This window comes from Bicyclus anynana, chromosome 27 (assembly GCF_947172395.1).
Source record: "Bicyclus anynana chromosome 27, ilBicAnyn1.1, whole genome shotgun sequence".
Lineage (NCBI taxonomy): Eukaryota > Metazoa > Arthropoda > Insecta > Lepidoptera > Nymphalidae > Bicyclus > Bicyclus anynana.
Window position 1 is genome coordinate 5,421,995 of NC_069109.1, and position 22,344 is coordinate 5,444,338.

The 22,344-nt window shown below is 37.0% G+C and overlaps 1 protein-coding gene across 3 annotated transcripts; it reads left to right on the plus strand.

Moving 5' to 3' along the window:
* Nucleotides 1-442: 442 nt before the first annotated feature.
* LOC112055442 (zinc finger protein 271) lies at nt 443-21,572 on the plus strand. Of its 3 annotated transcripts, none has more exons than XM_024095561.2 (8): nt 443-786; nt 4,898-5,078; nt 6,337-6,429; nt 7,242-7,376; nt 9,332-10,513; nt 11,504-11,568; nt 18,261-18,316; nt 18,872-21,572. In XM_024095561.2, exons 1-8 carry the CDS (start codon nt 719-721, stop codon nt 20,056-20,058), a joined length of 2,967 nt encoding a protein of 988 aa, XP_023951329.1. In that variant the 5' UTR covers nt 443-718; the 3' UTR covers nt 20,059-21,572. The 3 variants fall into 3 exon arrangements, with proteins under 3 accessions (XP_023951329.1, XP_023951330.1, XP_052746172.1); XM_024095562.2 differs by having other exon boundaries at nt 11,507-11,568; XM_052890212.1 differs by lacking the exon at nt 443-786 and adding an exon at nt 1,004-1,135.
* The last annotated feature ends 772 nt before the right edge of the window (nt 21,573-22,344 follow it).

Consider the following 22,344-nt stretch of genomic DNA (forward strand, 5'->3'; position numbering starts at 1 on the left):
ATTCAAACCTAGTCATCATCCCCATTGCCTTTGCCTGGTGATGTGAAGGTGGTCTATTCAGTGAATCACACATATATATTACAAAGCCGTAAGTTTGTGTGTGTGTAAGTCTGTTCCTCCTTTAGGCAGCGCCTACTGTAGTTATTTGGCTGATATTTTGAATAGAAGTAGATTTAACTCTGGATTAACCTGGGATTTATGAAAAACTGTATTCCACGCGGACAAAGTTTCGGGCGTCCGCTAGTATTTTATATTTTGTAATGTTTAACAGCTATTGTCTGTGTTTTTCGAGTCGGTATCTTCTGTGGTGGTCGTGTTTTGCAAGTGACAATAAGGCTAGAACTCAAAGCCAGTTTACAAAAAAGGCAAGTGACACTGACAGTGATCAATGATAATTTTTTGTCTGTGGTATTATTTATTTATTGTCCGTGCTCCACTGCTCCGTGCTGAAATTTTAATTTACAGAATTAGAGTAAAATAAAGTACTCTGTGATTAAAACTTTATTGATTTAGCTATTGTGTAGGATGGATAGGGAAGTTACATTGGTACTTGGTATTTATTGATTAATACACTAAATGGTAGCTACAATTAAATTATTCGATTAAAGTTAACGTTGAACATTCGAGTTAGTAACTTAATGAAGGAAGAGTCTACAATACGCAAAAAGTGTAGTTTTCGAGGCCATTAAATTGGAGTAAATAGAATAATATTCAGAAAATGCAGTGCTGTGTGCCTTTCTGCGAAAGCACTTTTACATCTGAGAGTAATGGAGTCACTTTTTATAGGTGAGTACTTGAGAAGAAAATTAATGCTCTAAATATTTTTCTTTATGATATAAAGTACCAATTTGGTACTTCATACGATTAAGTGTACCTACATGTGACTAATTAGTAATTTATCTATACCCTGAACTTATAATATTTAATTTCTGTAACTAAGATAATGTCTAATTAAATCTCTAAATTATATAATAAAAAGGGCTCTTGCCACCATAAAATACTCCTGCGCTAATCGAGCCGTCAGAAATAAGTCAGGATGATGGCAAGATACTTGATGGATTGATGTTGTTTCCCTGGGAAATGGCACAAGCCTTGAGCAAATGCGAAGCTCTAGCAAATGAGTGATGTAGTAACAGTAGGTTAACAGGGTGAGCTTGGCTAGACTTTTAGATATACCACAGAAGGGTTCAGGTCCTATCTGTGGTATTGTAGCGCATAGTTTAATTTTCACTTAATTACACACTTTATGTAGAAATCTTATTCAATTAAGTGAATAAATATTATGACCCCACAAATGAACTGACTACAAACGTGACTGTTATTTTGCTGGTGTTCCGAAAGTCCGAAGCGGAAAAAAAGAAACAATCAGAGGAAGACGAAGAAATCATTTATATCTTGCAACTGGCAGACTGGGAGTTTTAGTGTGCTGAACACAATCTAATTATTAGGACCCCTAGATTTATATGTATTTTTTTTTTTTTTTTTATATATGTAATTTCTGCGACATGGCGATCTGCTCATAGGCAATAAGCCATTCATTTATCTGATATCATCATATCATTTAATGTTTTCTTTGAGAGCTATTTTGCTGCAGATTCCCTGTCAGCAGCTCTCCCTTTGGCTTGTTATGGAAATCTGTTCCACAGGTCGGGAATGCTGTGTCTTTGTAGCCGAGCAAAACGGAGTCCACCCTCGCGACTCAGAGCCCGTGCAAGCTCATTTGTGTGAATTGTCAGTCTCTCCTGATACCTCAGGCTGCACTGGGATATTTCTTCACGTACAGTTTTTATGTCAATGTCGTGGTACATGTATTTATTGCTGATACATCGCGGGATGCCAAATATTGTTCTTAGTGCTTTATTTTGGAATCTTTCCAGTATTTCAATATTTGAATTACTGGCCGTTCCCCACAGCTGTATGCCGTACGTCCAGATCGGTTTTAGCACTGCTTTATATATTAGCATTTTGTTTGTGTCAGTAAGTTGCGAGTGTCGTCCTAGTAGCCAGCTGTAAGAACGTAGCTTGCCATCCAATTGTTTTCTCTTTGTCCAAATATGTTTTAGCCATGTCAGTCTTCTATCCAAATGTAATCCTAGATACTTAGCATCGTCTTCCTGAGGTATCATTTTGTCGTTTAGTTTAACAGGGGGACAGGATTCTCTCCTGAGTGTGAATGTGACGTGGACAGATTTATTTTCATTAGCTTTTATTTTCCACTGTTTGAACCACTTTTCTATTTCCCTTAGGTGATTCTGTAGCAAAAACGAAGCTGTAGAAGGGTTTGAATGTGAGCATAACAAGGCCGTGTCATCAGCGTATGTCGCTATTGATGTGGAATCGTTTGTTGGGACATCGGCAGTAAAGATTAGATATAATACAGGGCCCAGTATGCTACCTTGGGGAACTCCGGAATTGATTTCATAAAGGTTAGAGCAGTCGTTATTAAATTTAACTTGATAACTCCTTTTATCCAGGTATGATTTTAATATGGCAAGAAAACTGTGTGGTAGCATCTTTTTTAGCTTATAGATGAGGCCTTCGTGCCATACCTTATCAAATGCTTGGCTAATATCTAGAAAGACAGCGGAGCAGTATAGTTTATTTTCTAAGCTTCTGCTAATGATATCAACGATTCGGTGAACTTGTTCCACAGTGCCATGCTTTTCGCGGAATCCGAACTGATGGTTTGGCAACACTGTACTCAAATGTTCCTTCATTCGATTAAGGAGTATTCGCTCGAAAAGCTTTCCAATAACTGGCAATAGGCTGATAGGTCTATACGAGGATGCCTTTTGTGGTGGTTTCCCAGGTTTAGCTATCATTATTACCTGAGCTATCTTCCATTGACCAGGAAAGTGTTCAAATCTTATGCAGGCATTAAAAATGTGTACCAGTTTCATTATTCCTTTGAATGGAAGTTTCTTCAGAAGTGTGGCGTCAATTTGGTCATATCCAGGTGCTTTACCATTAATTTTGTTTTAATGGTAAAGCACCTGGATATGACCAAATTGACGCCACACTTCTGAAAACAAAATTAATGGTTGTTGATCGCGCCAATAAATTACAACTCACTGGCTCTTTGAACCTTGAAATAGTTCAAAATTTCATATATCTGGGTTCCAATATAACAAACACAGGATCATGTGAGATGGAAATTCGCAGGAGAATTGGGATGGCCAAAAGTGCCATGTCTCAACTGCATAAAATTTGGAAAGACAGGAACATCTCCTTAAACACAAAAATGCGTCTTGTCCGGACTCTAATCTTTCCAATATTCACATATGCAGCTGAGACATGGACTATCAAATCAGCTGATCGGCATCGCATAGATGCCTTTGAGATGTGGTGCTGGCGAAGAATACTCCGTGTTCCGTGGACAGCGCATAGGACCAATGCATCGGTGTTGAAACAACTCAACATCTCGAAAAGACTTTCCACCACCTGTCTTCAGAGGATCCTCGAGTACTTCGGTCACATTGCCAGGAGAGAAGGAGATAACCTAGAGAAACTTGTTATCACTGGCAAAGTGGAAGGAAAGAGACCTCGGGGACGTAGCCCGATGCGTTGGTCAGATCAAATCCGCACCACTCTCGATACAAAAGTACACGATGCTCTACAAGTCGCGAAAAGCCGAGCCGCATGGCGTGACATCGTGCGGAAAAAAGTTATGAATGTGTGATAGGGGTCACGACCCTCAGTAATGAGGAACACGACGCGGAGAGAGAGAGAGGTGCTTTACCCTCCTGAAGTAACTTCATTTCTTCGAATACTTCTTTAGGGCTTATATTTTTTAAGGGCATACCCATTTGATTCGCTGTTCCTAGGTATTCTCTGATTTTTATGTCATGTTCATGGCAACCCTCAGTGAGCGGTTGAAAAACAGTGAATAAATGTTCAGCGAATGTTATAGCCTTCTCTAAATCAGTTCTAGCCCATCCGCCTTTATTATTGTCGATAGGTGGTATAGATTTATATGTATTGCATTCCTGTAAAAAATCCAAAGTTAAAAGAGGGGAACTAAAACGAGGAAGGGGACCATTGAATAAACCAAAACCATGGTTGTTAAGTAGACATACAGACTTTGATTTGCTATCACAATGGTAAAAAAACCTTTAATGTACACAACTATAAAAATTTTAAACTATACCTACACAATAAAAAAATATTTTTAAGTAGTTCATAAAGAGAGACAAATATCTTAGCATTCCATGGATTCACCGTGCAGGTGCCAGGTCCATTGCGTGGTAGAGAGAAAAACACAGTGCAAAGTCCAGAACTTGTGACTACAGGACGTAGGGTTAAGGAATTCCTTGACGATCGATCAACACTCCCCGTTCTCTGCTCGTGTTGTTCTCCCTGCCTAGCCATATTTGGTAAGATCCTATTACAAGATCTTTGGATACTTGTTCTAATATAGAACTGGCTGCACTTCTAGAGAGGCCAAGGTCTTTAAGCAAGTTATAGAGAGATTTTGCTGGTAATCCTCTCGCACCTACTTCTACAGCATACAGACTAATTACATAGCCATTTTTAGTTAGTTCATTTATTAGTCATGTTCTTTCTCCAGGTGGAGGTATTTTTTTTGATGTATAATTTATTCTTACTAACCACATTGCACCTCATAATGATATATATTTTTTATCTTTTTATTGTGCTTTTATAATATTTATAAAGGATTACTTTGTATGTGGCAAGGGTTTGATGTAGTCAGGACGACAGAGGAGAATGGAAACTGCTGGAGGAGGTCTATACGTAAGACAATAGGATTCATGCATAATGTAAAAAGAAAACCTTATTAAAATTGTAAAAGTAACTGTATCAATGTATAAAGTGAATAAAGACTTTATTATTATTATTATTATTATTATTATTATGTACCAATTATGGTAATTTGTAGGTTTCCCAGTGACATATATCTCCGAGCAGCCTGGCTCAGAGCCCTCGGCACACAAGACACACGCCGGCTGCAGCCAGACACTGCTGTGGTCTGCTCACTGCATTTCTTGGATGACCACTTCTATGAAACAGCAGCTCGTGGAAGGCAGATCTGCTCTGATGCTATTCCTTCAACAGTGCAGGTAACATCTATCTTTGTGATATCTTTACTTGAAAGATAAATGGTAATTCAAACCCAATACTTTATTTCATAGCCGTGATAGCCCAATGGATATGACCTCTGCCATCTGATCTGGGTGTGGGTTCAAATCCGGTCCGGGCATGCACCTCCAACTTTACAGTTGTGTGCTTTTTAGGAATTCTATCACGTATCATAAGCGCTGAAGGAAAACATCGTGAGGAAACCGGCACACAAGAGAATTTCTTAATTCTGTGTGTGTGTGAAGTCTGCCAATCCGCATTTGGCCAGCGTGGTGGACTATTGGCCTAACCCCTCTGATTCTGAGAGGAGACTCGAGCTCAGCAGTGAGCCGTATATGGGTTGATAAGGACGACTTTATTTCATTCTTTACAAGTTAGCCCTTGACTACAATCTCACTAAGTGATGACGCGAACTAAGATGGACGCGGGCTAATTTGTTAAAAGGAGGATAAAAATCCATACCTGGATATACAAGACGGAGGTCCTGGGTTCGATCCCCGGCTGGGCCGATTGAGGTTTTCTTAATTGGTCCAGGTCTGGTTGGTGGGAGGCTTCGGCCGTGGCTAGTTACCACCCTACCGACAAAGACGTACCGCCAAGCGATTTAGCGTTCCGGTACGATGTCGTGTAGAAACCGAAAAGGGTGTGGATTTTCATCCTCCTCCTACAAAGTTAGCCCGCTTCCATCTTAGATTGCATCATCACTTACCATCAGGTGAGATTGTAGTCAAGGGCTAACTTGTAAAGAATAAAAAAAAAACCTTCATTTACACGCTTTAATATTACCCACCAGCCAAAAAATAATAGACTTAAAATATTTTCTTTACTAAAACTATTCATACAGAAGCTCTGTGGGCTCTGCGTTAGCTTAAGCATTTTCTATGTTCAGTGGTGTTTCGTCGTCATCAACCCATATTCGGCTCACTGCTGAGCTCGAGTCTCCTCTCAGAATGAGAGGGGTTAGGCCAATAGTCCACCACGCTGGCCCAATGCGGATTGGCAGACTTCACACACGCAGAGAATTAAGATAATTCTCTGGTATGCGGGTTTCCTCACGATGTTTTCCTTCACCGATTGAGACACGTGATATTTAATTTCTTAAAATGCACACAACTGAAAAGTTGGAGGTGCATGCCCCAGACCGGATTCGAACCCACACCCTCCGGAATCGGAGGCAGAGATCATATCCACTGGGCTATCACGGCTGTCCGTGGTATTTAGTATCAGTGGTATTTACAGATGTGCATTGTATGCCTGGACACTGACAGCAAGCTGGTATCAATGAGTAAGCGCCAATTGTGGCTGGCCTATGGACTGTTGACTGGACAGACTGTAAGTATATTATTAGTATTTTCCACTTACTTCACTAATTAATTTTTTTTTTTTCGTTCAGGATCATTATGACCTACGACGTCATTAGTTTGTACTAGAGATGCGCCAAGTAACACTTTTGCCGAGTAACGAGTACCGAGTTTTTCTCGGTTCAATTTTTTTTTCAACCGAGTACACGGCCTAGTAACTCGGTTCAATCAGATTCCCATTGCGCGCGCGTAAACAAGTATTAATTCAATTCAAAATTGTTTTTTTCAAGTAGGCTTAGTTTACAAGCACTTTTGAAACTTCAAGTTTGACTATTTGTAGTAACTCTACCACCAGCTCAGAAGGCGCAGTCTTCTGTTGAGAAGAGGGACGGGAAACTCAACAGTTGCTCTTTTAAATCTTTCATTTTCATTTTATTTAAATTTAATTGAGATTTTCAAAGATTTCCTTTGAATACTAATGAATACTTTCTGATTAACACTGTTGATTTAATTATATGTACCTAAATAATGCTTTTCTTAAACAAAGTATACTCGGCATTCACCGGCCGAGTTATTCGGCCGAGTACGAGTATCAAAAAATCCGCCGAGTACGCCGAGTACCGAGTATCAACCGAGTACTCGGCCCATCTCTAGTTCGTACCATTTTGTATGGGGCGTTTTTCAGGGATCCGCGGCAGCGCCGCAAATCTGACCCTTTAAATCCCTGTAGCTGCGAAAGTAATGATCGCAGATACCCTGTTACTTTTACAAAATTGCTTTACTATTAGCATACTCTTAAATTATATACAATTTAAAAAACTGTCATTATCCCAATTGTTTCAGGTGTATTTGGGAACAAACCTGCAGGGCGCTATGTGTGTGCTGTGTGCTCAGAGATTGAGTAACTTCAGCAGACTGAGGGACTTGAGCTTGAGAGCGCGCTCACTGATGATGGACTTGATACAGAAATATGGATTAGTAAGTAATTTATACATAGAAGAAGAAGAAGAAATATACTTTATTGTACATTAAAAACAAAAATAAACAATAACTTATAATAACACTTAGAAACTTAATGTACAAATGGCGGTCTTATCGCTAAAGAGCGATCTCTTCCAAACAACCACTGTGGAAGAGAAAAAAAACGTAAGCACCGATTCGGGTATACGCACACAAAAAATAAGAAAAGTTAAGTAATTTAAATACATAAATATTAAGCAATAATACATAATAATAATACATAGACTATACTTAACTACTTCATACATATATACAAAGAAATACATACATACATACACACATACATACATACATGAAAACCTGCAAAACATAAAAACAAGACGGCATCTAAGGGAAGATACAAAAGAAAAATAAATAAACAAAATAATTCAAAAATAATTAATAAATAAAACATACACATACAAGAAAAATGTATGGTCGCACCGAGAATTTCAAAGAAAACCCAAATTTGACTTATGATTAGATTTAATATTAGAAACTACAGCTAAGTTACAAGTAAGTGCCTGTTTACTCCAAAGTTGGGAGTAAAAGTGTTAACATAATTATTACATACTAGCTGACGCCGCGCGGTTTTACCCGCGTGGTTCCCGTTCCCGTAGGAATATGGGGATAATATATAGCCTATAGCCTTCCTCGATAAATGGGCTATCTAACACAGAAAGAATTTTTCAAATCGGACCAGTAGTTCCTGAGTTTAGCGCGTTCAATCAAACAAACAAACAAACAAACAAACTCTTCAGCTTTATTATATTAGTATAGATTGTGAAAGAGTAGGTGACGCTCATACAAAGGAATGCGGCCGAACAATGGGTGCAATCTTGCACTTTTGGCAAGGGCTGCCTCACGTACTCGCTGCAGGGTTGCCTCGCGTAACACAAGCGTAATTTGGATTAATAATAATAATAAAATAAAATAGAAGAACTGTTTCCTTCTGCATTGTATACTAACTATTATTCTATTTTTACCTGACTTAGAAGTTTTTTTCAAACAATAAGAAAAGTAATGTCGAACAAAGGTTATGATTGATGATTCACACGATTTCACCCGCGCAGTCTTTCCCCCCGTCGCCCGCATATCATGGGAGTGTAATCAACGAACTGGCCAGATTATGATAGGCTAGTTGACACTTTTTTTAAATGATCTTAACGTTCAACTAGATTGAAAAAAAATATCCTATTTTTCCGAGACGTGATTACCTACATGAAAGTTTCAGTTTTTAAATATTTTTTTGACAAAACGCCTGTCGGCTATGATGGTCTATATTTCAACTGTTTGTTACATCACACTATTACAAAATGGACGACAGCGTTTATGACGTTTGAAAAATTAGAAAAAATACATGATTTTCAAATTAAGTTTTATAAGTCTTAGTAGTCTCAGAAGTTGTTTTCAAACAATAAGAAAACTAATGTCGAACAAAAATTATGATTCACAACAGTTGTCAGGACAACTTAATTAACAAATCAAACTGTAACCAAAATAAGATCTTAGAATGGCAGAGAATGACCTTGAGTGGAGTCACGCACTTGTGAACGTTGTGTGTAGGGTTACAGGATCCTTTGACTGTTAACAAACACTCCCCTTTTCCACTCAAGTCACTCTCCCCGCCTATCCTAAGTTTCCCATAAAAAATTACACAACATGATATGTGGACGGCTCAAACACCAGCACAATGAAGCCGACCGGACGACGCGCGCCTTATATCGCAAGTCTTTCCCGCCAACTGAAAGGTATCCCTTACTAACTCCCCATTCTTTACGGAAACAAGTCGCGCTATCTGACGTCATATCCGTCTCAGACTACTATTTTCTACAATATATAAAAACTAGTTGTGCCTTGATCCGTTTTGAATAAATTAATGCCTGTTTCTTCTGCAAAGTAATGCCTGTTACTATTCAATACACTTGTTTCAGATTACAATACAACATACAACAATAATGAAAGAAACAGCAAAACAACTAAAACATAATTTAGTGTCAACAACATCAGAACCTAACCAATGTGACTTGTACATAAATCGGTGTGAAGACAAACAGTCACCGAAGCACTCTGTGGGAAATATAACAGTTGTCAAAGAAGAAACAGTTGATTGTGTAGAAGTGAAACATGAAAATGACCTACCAGACAATGTTAATATTGACACATTTGTCAATGACGGATACTCTGACATCACCATGGAGATGGAACCTCTGAAGAGTTGTGAAAGACTTGAAACATGGAATGACCGACAACCACTAGAAGACTCTGTGAAACATGTTACAGTTGTCAAAGAAGAAACAATTGATTGTGTAGAAGTGAAACATGAAAATGACCTACCAGACAATGTCAATATTGACAGATTTGTCAATGACGGATACTCTGACATGACCATGGAGATGGAACCTCTGAATAGTTGTAAAAGACTTGAAACACGGAATGACCTACAGTCACCGGAAGACTCTGTGAGACATTCTACAGTTGTCAAAGAAGAAACAATTGATTGTATAGAAGTGAAACATGAAAATGACCTACCAGACAATGTCAATATTGACAGAATTGTCAATGACGGATACTCTGACATGACCATGGAGATGGAACCTCTGAATAGTTGTAAAAGACTTGAAACACGGAATGACCTACTGTCACTGGAAGACTCTGTGAGACATGTTACAGTTGTCAAAGAAGAAACAGTTGATTGTGTAGAAGTGAAACATGAAAATGACCTACCAGACAATGTGAATATTGACACATTGGCCAATGGTAGATACTCCGACATCACCATGGAGATGGAACCTCTGAAGAGTTGTAAAAGACTTGAAACACGGAATGACCTACAGTTACCGGAAGACTCTGTGAGACATGTTACAGTTGTCAAAGAAGAAACAGTTGATTACGTAGAAGTGAAACATGAAAATGACCTACCAGACAATGTAAATATTGACAGATTTGTCAATGAAGGAAATACTGAAACCACCATAGAGATTGTACCTCCCAAAAGTGAAGGACTAGAAACACGGAGTCCTATAAAGAATGAGGAAACTTTCATATGCTTACATTGTTTTGAGGAATTTGTTGACGAGCTTGCATATTATGAACATATGAGCACTCATATTGGGGTGAGTTTTTTTTTTTAATTTATTATGGCCTCAGTGTATGCGCGGTGGACTTAACAGTTGAAATATAGACTTTTTTTTATTCTTTACAAGTTAGCCCTTGACTACAATCTTACCTGATGGTAAGTGATGATGCAGTCTAAGATGGAAGTGGGCTAACTTGTTAGGAGGAGAATGAAAATCCACACCCCTTTCGGTTTCTACACGGCATCGTACCGGAACGCTGAATCGCTTGGCGGTACGTCTTTGCCGGTAGAGTGGTAACTAGCCACGGCCGAAGCCTCCCACCAGCCAGACCTGGACAAATTAAGAAAATCTCAATATGCCCAGCCGGGGATCGAACCCAGGACCTCCGTTTTGTAAATCCACCGCGCATACCATTGCGCCACGGAGGCCGTCAAGACTGTTATGGTCGACAGGCGTTTTGGCTCGTATTGTCAAAAGCATATTTAAAAACTAAAATTTTCATGTAATCACGTCTCAAAAAAATATAAAATATATATTCAAAAAAAAAATTTAGTCTAGTAGAACGATAATGAACTATTTCATCATTAGCAACCCATATTCGGCTCACTGTTGAGCACGAGTCTCTTCAGAATGAGAGGGGTTAGGCCAATAGTCCACCACGCTGGCCCAATGCGGATTGGCAGACTTCACACACGCAGAGAATTAAGAAAATTCTCTGGTATGCAGGTTTCCTCACGATGTTTTCCTTCACCGTTTGAGACACGTGATATTTAATTTCTTAAAATGCACACAACTGAATAGTTGGAGGTGCCTCCTGGGATTCGAACCTACGCCCTCCGAATTGAAGGCACAGGTCATATTCACTGGGCTATCATGGTTCATTAATGTGCTATTTAAGACCATTAAAAAATGTGTCAACTAGCTTATTTAGAACCTCCTCCTTTATTTGAAGTCGGTTAAAAATAGCTTTTATAAAATGATGAATTTGGTTGCCGTTAGCTCTTAGTTTATAAGTTTTGTTGGCAGAAGGCTGGCAACACTGGCAACTGCTCTTCACAGCGCGAGCGTCAGGCGTCTAGAAGCTGGGACACGTAAGTGTAATATTAAAAAAAAAAATTTTTTTTCAGCTATGGCGGCCAATCTCATGGTGAGATTATCCATGTCATAGGGTAGGGATATAGTAGGGGTAGGGTAGGGGTATGGTAGGGGTAGTTGAAAGTTCCCATCGAGTTTCACACGGACGAAGTCGCGGGCGTCCGCTAGCTTGTGTATTCTTTTGACGGAATAGCAAAACATCGATCAAGTAATCGAATATTCTATGTATATATTCTGTGGATAGTCTAAGCGATGTGTTTGTTAGTGTGTGTAAAAATTACGCGTGTGTGTATTGCGAGCCAAATTTATAGTTATGTGTAGTCTATGGACATATAAAGAGGCACAATTATCCGCCCACTTTAATATGACGCGAGTATATTAAAGTGGGCGGATAATTGTGCCTCTGAGTATATTTAATGGTGTTAAACATTTTCGTTGTGTGAGTTTACCTCATCCCCCTCAAAAAACGACAAACAAAGGATGTGGTCCATTCTTGTACCCCGTATCCTTAAAATTTAAAAAACACAGGGTATTTGTGAAAATCGAAATAAGTGAGTAAATCTAACTAAATAAAAAGAAATAAATAAAATTAAAACCCAAGTTTTTGAGTTATATCAAGATGGCGCCCATAAAGGATCTATGACATGACATTTGACAGCAAACGTCAAATCGACTACTGCATTGCGTCATCAATCCGTCTTTATTACCCTTATTAGTGTTGCATTTATTGGGAGAGAATTAATATTATTTCGAAAGAATTCGAAGAAAAGTAAATTCGTAGATTTGTATAATCGAAAGTAGTTAAAATATTTATTTTCTTTTATTTCCGCCAGGGTACAATGACTGGACCTGGGTTCCATACAATAGGGATGATGACTAGGTTTGAATATATTGATTTTTATGATACATTCGGGTAAATAAGGTCAATGTTAACTGATTTATACAGGATATTATAAGATCAAACGAACTTAGTGAAGTTCGATCATTATTATATGAGTCGCTTTATTCGAAGATACAATATTAACTAGGTAGTTACTTTTATCCGATAGGCATAATTCGCACTTTAGAGAATCGATTTTCAATCGATACAACTCCTTTTTTTTTTTTTTTTTACACTGGCCACTCTAGCGAGCCGCCACTTGCCAACTCATTCTTTTTAGAGTTATTCGTAAATAAATAAATGAAAATTTTTCATTTTGGTTGTGGGTGGGTGGGTACTTTGTATCTTCGAATAAAGCGACTCATATAATAATGATCGAACTTCACTAAGTTCGTTTGATCTTATATTATATGTTCGTCGCTTTATTCTTCAGATACAATATTAACTAGGTAGATGTTCAGAGAAGAAGATGTTTTCAGATAAAACATTCAGTTATTGAAATGAAAAATCTTCTATTTATTTACCACTAGGACGAAAAACATTCGCGATTGCTAAGCGAATATTACATAAATAATGAAACCGAATGGGAGTACATTAATCAGAAAACTTACAAAGTTAAGATGAAATTAACATTAATCAACTATTTATGAAGTTTACAAACTGATCGAGCAAATGTTTCTTCATCGACCAATGGGCGGTTACATGAACCGGGCAAAAGTCGAGGAAGAGCTCGTCCAGTCAACAGACTTCCGTATGGTGTCTTATGCACACCCCTGCTAAGGCTGCCACCGAAGTGGAAGTGTGACGAGTGCTGTGTACGCCCAATATCAAGATAACGATGCCGTTCTCATCAACTTTCTGCTTTAATTATAGCATGCGACGTTACTTTTTAAAAATCAAATAACTGGTTATAGTTGACTAAATATTTCCGCATTATTTGCGTAGTAAGAAGGTAATTTTCTACGCCCATAAGGTTTAAGCAGGTCATAATTATGTTAGACTTTTCAATGAAATACGGAAAGAAACGTATTGGCTGCTTTAAGCTCTTTAAATTATTATTAAGTCCGATATAAAGATTTTTATACACGGCTTTTACTAAATTTACTGGTTTACTATTCAGTGCAAACTACACGCAACAATAAATTATTATTATTTGGATAGTTAGCTAATTCCAAAAACCAGCATTATTTTGCATTCATTGAATTTTATGAGCAATGTTACCACTACTTTGTGTGGTCGAGTACTGCTTTATCGTATTGGCTGAAATCGATGGTAACATTCATTCAAGTATTATTTCAGGGGTTCAAAGTGTAACGAATGCAGCGCCCAGTGAAAGACTACAGCGAAGCCAATGACATGTTCTTTAGTTTAAACGTAAACGATCCCAGCGAGGTTCAAGAATTATATATTTTTTGTAATGAGCACTCTTTTTAAAGTACCAGGCTAGTAAGGAAAGAATAAAGTTCCTGTAGCTTTTCATTGCATTACAGATTAAATCATATTATGGAAATGCATTAAACAAATTAGAATGCTAGCTTTTTATGGCGTCTGTAGACTTTGCTTAAGGTTAGGCTTCAATGAAAAATATTGACAGCACTTTACATTGGTTCAGCATGCAAATAAGTCGCGTTTGGTGTGTCTAAAAACAATAAACTATCTCTCATTAACAGTGGGGACTGCCCACTCAGATATAAATCCATTCCATTAAATTAATTTTTGTTGTGCTTCTTGATCGGCTTCTGTACTTTTAAATTTATTGGTATAGAATGCAAATAAACATTTATTTCGCATCTCGCAAATTATTAAGTATCTATACTTTAAACTGACTAAAACTTTACGTCCTTATCTCTAGACCGGCGTAACTAACTGCGACATAAGTTCTTAACTATACAGGCTACAGTGTTGCTCCCAAATGAGGAAAGTGAATCCACCCCCCATGCGAGTAATTTTATATGTAAGCGGGTAAAAAACCTTGTTTGTCGCCAATGGCTTGCTTGCGTAATATGTCAACGCATAAAGAAATCGAGCATTTAGATGTCGTTCTTGCGAAAGTTTTTATCCTACAAATGAAAATATAATTTTAAACGTATTTAAGTTGAAAGTTAATTCATTAAGAGATTTTGAAGCATTAGTGAAAATTTCACATTTAGAATCTTTCAGATTTCTAAAATATTAGTCTAATTCATCAAGTCGTTCTGTTTCTACCAAAAAGACGTCTGGTAGTTTAATTTTTCTTCAAAATTAATGGATTGCTCATGAGCTCAATACTTTTGGCATTCGGGGCTCAAGTATATAACCAATCATACTTTACATATATGCAAACAGCTGCAATTACATAAAAATTGTGCGATGACGATGATGAATTTATTAATTAACTGCATAATATCCTAACGTTTTTATTAAAATCATATTAACGGCATTATAAAGAAAACCTCAAAGACCCTTTTGAGATTCTAGATTACTTTTAATATAAATAATAACAAAATGAACCCAGGCATTAAAGCAAACGTAGAGTTTTTTCTGATATTGCCTTGTACTTCTGCGTAAGTATTTTCTATACAAAGCTGGAAGACTTTCAATAAGTCTGACTTTAACCTGAATTCGCAATAAGTCTGACTTTAACCTGAATTCGCAATAAATCAAGCAATCTATTGATTGATTGATTTGATAGATACATAGTATATCGTCCAGATATACCTGTTATTATTGATTTAGGGTATTCCTTACATAAAAAATTGTTTTATTTTAGTAAAATTCTGTGTGCTTAAAAACAAGCCGTAAGGCATTGCGTTAAGCTTTGAGGATCAAAATAAATCTCTGTCACACTGTGCACTTAGGAGCTAAAATATTTATAACGAAATAACATTTTTAAATCTAATGCATGTAGATATGGCACCGAGTTCTAGAAAATCATTAATCGAGTCAAACATATGTTAAAACATATGTTTGCAAGTGTGTTAAAAGGAGTTAAAACTTGTTTTAACTATTTTGCAAAAATGGTATAAAATAACCATCACACACTTCAGTATTTCATGATTTTAAGTAATGGAATATCTGGCGAGTTTGGGTCGCTGATTAAGGCCGTTGACCTAAGGTACTGTTGCCCCTCTGCTTCCCCCCCCCCCCCCCGTCGCTTTCTCGAGGAGAAGCGAGGATGGCCTGTTCAGTCTCCTTGCTGATGGAAACGATTTCTCAATTGATACTATGCAGATGTGGACTTGGGTGGTGTTTATTAACTGAAGGAGCCTTTCTATTTGCAACACTAGTTTTTCTTTAACAACTGTGATTAGCTATTATTTCATTATTTTTTGAAAAGTTAATTTCCTTTCCAGCTCCACATCTTGTCGAATATTAAGGAAAGATTAATTATTCCTACTGTGATTAACTTCTTTCAAACATCTGTTTCTGTATGATGCAGATTGCATAATATGAATGACAGCTGCCATTCAGACTTTAATGGCTAGAAGCTAAACTATCTTTTCCATAGTTCAATGTTAATTGTAAGCTATACCTTGCCCTAGTTGCTATTTAATTGTTTCAATTACACAATTGCTTTACTGAGGGCATTTTCAGCTTTTTTAATAGATATTCTATACTCTAATTGCTAAGTCATGTTATAATAGTGATCATCATATACGATCCACTTCCCGGTATAGCACTAATAATAGTAAACTCTCTGTGGCGGTGGTTATGAGAATCCCAAGTGTTTAACACACGGTTAACCTCATGAGAATATGACCCATCCCCAACCTCAAAGATATTTGAAACGAGCCTTTATTGAAATCAATAACAAGTTTTGAATGTGATAAGTAAAATCCGTAGATACTAGCATTGCTTATACATACATACATGCATACAAAATGGCGATTCCTTCATTATGCAATATACTCATATTATTTTAGTGTTACATGATTGCTTTCGTGAGGGTACACGACCCACCTCTAAGCCACGTGTATTAGATATTATGAACTCTAAAGCTATGCTATATGAATTTACCATCGTGATCGTGGATACACGATCCACCTCCCGGAATATAATACAGTAATCGTAAGTATGATGGAAAGGCGTATGTTCAGCCGTGGACGAATACAGGCTGTTGATTGAAGTATGATGGTACGATGGTTATTATAAAATCTAAGGTAGATATGCTATAAGAATTGACTTAATCATACGATAGTTATTATACTATCTAAGGTATGCTATAAAAAAATTGCCTTCGTAAGTATACACGATACACCTCCTGGCATAGCATACGAGAATCATACGGTGATTATTATAAAATTTAAGATATGCTATAAAAATTGCCTTCGTGAGTATACACGATACACCTCCAGGCATAGCATACGGCAATCGTAAGAGTGATGGTATGCTATAAAAATTGCCTTCGTGAGTATACACGATACACCTCCAGGCATAGCATACGGTAATCGTAAGAGTGGTGGTATGCTATAAAAATTGCCTTCGTGAGTATACACGATACACCTCCAGGCATAGCATACGGTAATCGTAAGAGTGGTGGTATGCTATAAAAATTGCCTTCGTGAGTATACACGATACACCTCCAGGCTTAACATACGGTAATCGTAAGAGTGATGGTATGCTATAAAAATTGCCTTCGTGAGTATACACGATACACCTCTAGGCTTAACATACGGTAATCGTAAGAGTGACGGTATGCTATAAAAATTGCCTTCGTGAGTATACACGATACACCTCTAGGCTTAACATACGGTAATCGTAAGAGTGACGGTATGCTATAAAAATTGCCTTCGTGAGTATACACGATACACCTCTAGGCATAGCATACGGTAATTGGTATAAAATTTAAGTAAGGTATGCTATAAGAATTACCTTCATGTGGATATATGATCCACCCGGCATAATATACAAAAATCTCACTGTTACGATGGTTAACACTAAGTTTTTAACACCCGATTAACCTTAGAGGTTAGTAATGATACGTGGTCAACCTCTAAGATTTTTAAAACGAGTTCACTGGATTTAATAAATACTTTTGAATAAAAGAGGGTAGGAACTAACCTGATTCGCAAAAATCTTCTTTTTGTTCTCGAAAAAACAAACACATGCCATGGCTAAGAACCATGGTAAGTACGTTGTTACACTTAGACACCGCTACGCTTAGACACTGTTACATTATTACACTTAATTTTTTAGAATTTAAAAATGAGTACGTGCGAACGATGCCACGCTCGGAAAAAGAATGAGTTGGCAAGTGGCGGCTCGCTAGAGTGGCCAGTGTAAAAAGGAGTTGTATCGATTGAAAATCGATTCTCTAAAGTGCGAATTATGCCTATCGGATAAAAGTAACTACCTAGTTAATATTGTATCTGAAGAATAAAGCGACGAACATATAATAGCAAAATAAATAAGAATATAAAATTTCGACATCTTTTATCGTAATTAGATGAAAATTCATACAGTTTTAGCTTCCTTACATTAAATGTGACATTTTTTAGTATGAAACTACATACATAAACGCACAAATAACAAAGATATTAGTAATTTTGTTTCAGCGCCCATACAAATCTAACAATCAATATGACCTATAACGTCATCAGTTCGTGCCATTTTGTATGGAGCGTTTTTAGGGATCCGCAGCAGCGCCGCAAATCTGACCCTTTAAATCCCTGCAGCTCCGAAAGTAATGATCGCAGATACCCTGTTACTTTTACAAAATTGCTTTACTATTAGCATACTCTTAATTTATATACAATTTAAAAACTGTCATCATCCCTATTTCTCCATACATCTTATTTATCTAATTTCTCTATGTGTTTAACTTTACAGGCAAGGAACGGAGAGAGTGCTTGCGTCCTCGAGCGCTGCCTCACCTCACACTATTGGTTAGTAACGTACCAATGGTAATCTTATTATATTTTTTCACAGATTAAGAGTAATAAGCAGATAGAGCGTACGGAACCCGACGGTGTCGTAGCCGCTCCAAATACAAAATTCACAAACTAATACATTTTCGAGTCAGTAACTTTTAATATTATACAAGAAAAATGGCGTCTTATGTTTTAAAATCTGTTCTCGAAAAGTAAAGAAATAAGATGGAGTATTTTTTATTGGTGAATAATATCAATTTACGTAGCTGTTAGTGTTAAATTTTGAAATACAAATTATGAAAGTTTGTATATGCGGATGTCAATAAGACGCTCACCAGCTTCACCACGCTGCTTGTAAAGACTCACTGTGTATGATCTTTACTCTGAGTACTTTTTAACAAGTTATATTAGTAGGAAGTAGGATAGTTTTCCTCGTTAAATGGGCTATGAAACACTGAAAGAATTTTTCAATTCGGACCAGTAGTTCCTGAGATTAGCGCGTTCAATCAAACAAACAAACTCTTCAGCTTTATATTATTAGTATAGATAATAGATAATTTCTCATTTCAGTCACTCCATCGATCGCGAGACCTACAACTGATAAAACAAACATACATTCAACGGAAGAAACAGATGCAATATTGAACAAAACTGAACAAGTCCATCAGTCCCAGGGTAATAATAAACCACACACAGAAAACGTGAACTCACAAATGAGAACCCACACTGACGAAAAGCCTCACTCTTGTGATTTGTGCGACTACAAATGTGCTTATAAAAGTATTTTGGCGAGACACAAAAAATCTCACACTGGCGTAAAACCGTTTGTCTGTGATATATGTAGTTATAAGTGTAAGGAGAAGCATAACTTATTCATGCACATGAGAATTCACACTGGTGAAAAACCATTCACTTGTGACTTGTGTGATTACAAATGTGCACAAAAACATAACTTACTCACCCACATGAGAATTCATACACGTGAAAAACCTTATTCCTGTGATATATGTGATTACAAATGTCTACGAAAAAGCACTTTAGTTAGACATAAAAGAGTACATACTGGTGAAAAGCCGCATTCCTGTGACATTTGTGATTACAAATGTATACAAAGAAGTAACCTACTCAACCACATGAGAAGTCACTCTGGTGACAAATACTCGTGTGAGATGTGCGATTTTAAATGTTTACAAAAGAAAAATCTAACGAGCCACATAAGAAGTCACACTGGCGAAAAGCCTTACTCTTGTGACTTGTGCAATTACAAATGTTCTATAAAAGGTAGTTTGGTGAGACACAAGCGTACCCACACCGGTGTGAAGCCTCATTGCTGTCAGATATGCGATTACAAATGTGCAAGAAAACACAACTTACTCACACACATGAGTATTCACAGTGCTGATAAACCTTATTCGTGTGATATGTGTGACTACAAATGTATAAGAAAAGATGCTCTAGTGAGACACAGAAGAACCCACACTGGCGAGAAGCCTTACGCTTGCGAAGTATGCGACTACAGATGCATACATAAGAGTAATTTAATTACCCACATGCGAGGTCACTCTGGTGAAAAGCCTTACTCCTGTGGGGTTTGCGATTTTAAATGTATACAGAAAAATAATTTGACAAGGCACATGAGAATCCACACTGGTGAAAAGCCTTACTCTTGTGAGTTGTGCGATTACAAATGTGCTCATAACAGTCAGTTAACCAGGCATTTGAGAACTCACACTGGTGAAACATCTAACTTGTGTTAGATAGGCACAAGTATACGCAATACCGACAGATGAGATTGTAATAATATTAATGTCAGAAATAAGAATAGAATTGTTTGAAGCGACCCCACACACGACATCGGTCCATCTAATGGGGGGTCGACCAACAGCGCAGTATTGGTCGACCCCCCATTAGATGGACCAAGGATATCAAGCGGGTTGTAGGGAGCCGCTGGATGCTGGCGGCTCGAGACCGTTGTTTGTATGATTATTTTTGTTAAATTTCTAATGTTTGTTTAAAATTTTTAAGAAATAAAATTGTTTATTTTAATAGGAGGTTCAATTATGTACCTACCTAATATTTTTCAATAACAATATTCGATGTTAAAGTCAGAGTACTTATTAAGTATATAACTAATTAGATAATAGGGATGATGACAGTTTGTTAAATTGTATATAAATTAAGAGTATACTAATAGCAAAGCAATTTTGTAAAAGTAACAGGGTATCTGCGATCATTACTTTCGGAGCTACAGGGATTTAAAGGGTCCGATTTGCGGCGCTGCCGCGGATTACTGAAAAACGCTCCATACAAAATGGTACGAACTAATGACGTCGTAGGTACATAATGATCGTTAGATTTGTATGGGCGTTGAAACAAAATTACTAATATCTTTGTTTATTTGTGCGTTTATGTTTATAGTTCACATATTAAAAAATGTCACATTTAATGTAAGGAAGCTAAAACTGTATGAATTTTCATCTAATTACGATAAAAAAAATTTAATAGATTTTGAAATTTTATAATCTTATTTATTTTGCAAATATCCAGACAATCTTTGCTTTTCATGTATAAATTAGTTAACATTGACCTTATTTACCCATACATAAAAACCAATATATTCAAACCTAGTCATCATCCCCATTAAGAAAAAAACAAATTAGACTTGTTGGATAGAAGCAGGCGTTACTTTGCGGAAGTTCATCATGATTATATAATGATTTATTTATTTTGCTATCATCCGCGAAAATTCGGCGAACCCATGCGTGCTAAGTGACTGAATTTACATGACTGTACTTACTGTTGACAGTGACAGTGAATGTGACTGTGACTCGACTTGACTGTGGATTGACTGACTGGACTTACGGGAGATCGTCAAATTCAACGCGAAGGTATGTTAATTTTGTTGATTAGGTATATTTAATATTATCTACTAATTACTAATTTTAAAAAAATTGTGGTTTGTAAATCCCAGTCAATTAAAAGTTTACCGACAATGATTAGTGTCTGAAGTTCCTTCAACAGAAGAAATCTGATATCTTCAGATGGGCTTATCCGATCTTCATTCAACGTTAAGAAGTCTCTCATAAACTTTTTAATTTAATATGTACAAATTAAAAAAAAAATAATATTAAAGATTTCTGGTTTGCACATATTAAATTTTAAAAAAGCTACGAAGACAGACACATTAATACGACGTCTGTCTGTAACTTGTGTCTTCTTGGGACAGTTTTGGATTTTTTTTTAATTTACCTATTATACACACACACAGACACTACTTTTTTATTTTATCATACTCACAACGTCGACTCAAAAGATCCTTTTAAAAAATTTAAGCGTTCATTCGTATAGGTTACATTTGGTTCTTGAGGCATATTTGAATGATTCCCTTTTTATACAAAAAGCTATTTTTACGACCTCTGTGGTGCAGTTGCAAATACCTTGCTAATCAACCCCGTTGGACTTTTTTTTCTAAATTGGCTCAGATATGGTAGGTATGATGTTAGTTTTCAGACATGGCCACTGACATCTTACCGATATGTTGGCCTATTCACTATTTTGGTATTTATTGAGTACCAAAATTCAACCTATTGAAGTGGACAACAAAATGTCATCTACATACTATATGATATCCACCGTAAGCACCGGATGACATTTGTAATTTGTATATGTGGATGACATTTAGTCAATTGATTTGTTTTTATTTTGATGGGTTGATAATAGAGACCAAAATAGACTTCGCTAGCGTCGGCCAAGGTTGACCCACGTGCGGTGTATATTTCGAGTGTTTTTTTTAGTGAAAAGTAGCTGATTTTTTTGTTTTACTAACATATTTTGGTGGTGGTAAGTTGTAAATAGTAAGACAGGTAGGCATGGAGGTGGATCCGCCGCCTCGAAAGCCCCCAGACCCCGGCGGTTCAGAAACAGCACATGGTGCTAGCAGAAAGCGTCCTGTCGAAGATGACAGGCCGTCAAATGATAGTGGGAAAAAAACATCCCCAGATCTAACCCAATCTTCCTTTCAGACTGTTTTTACCCACCCATCC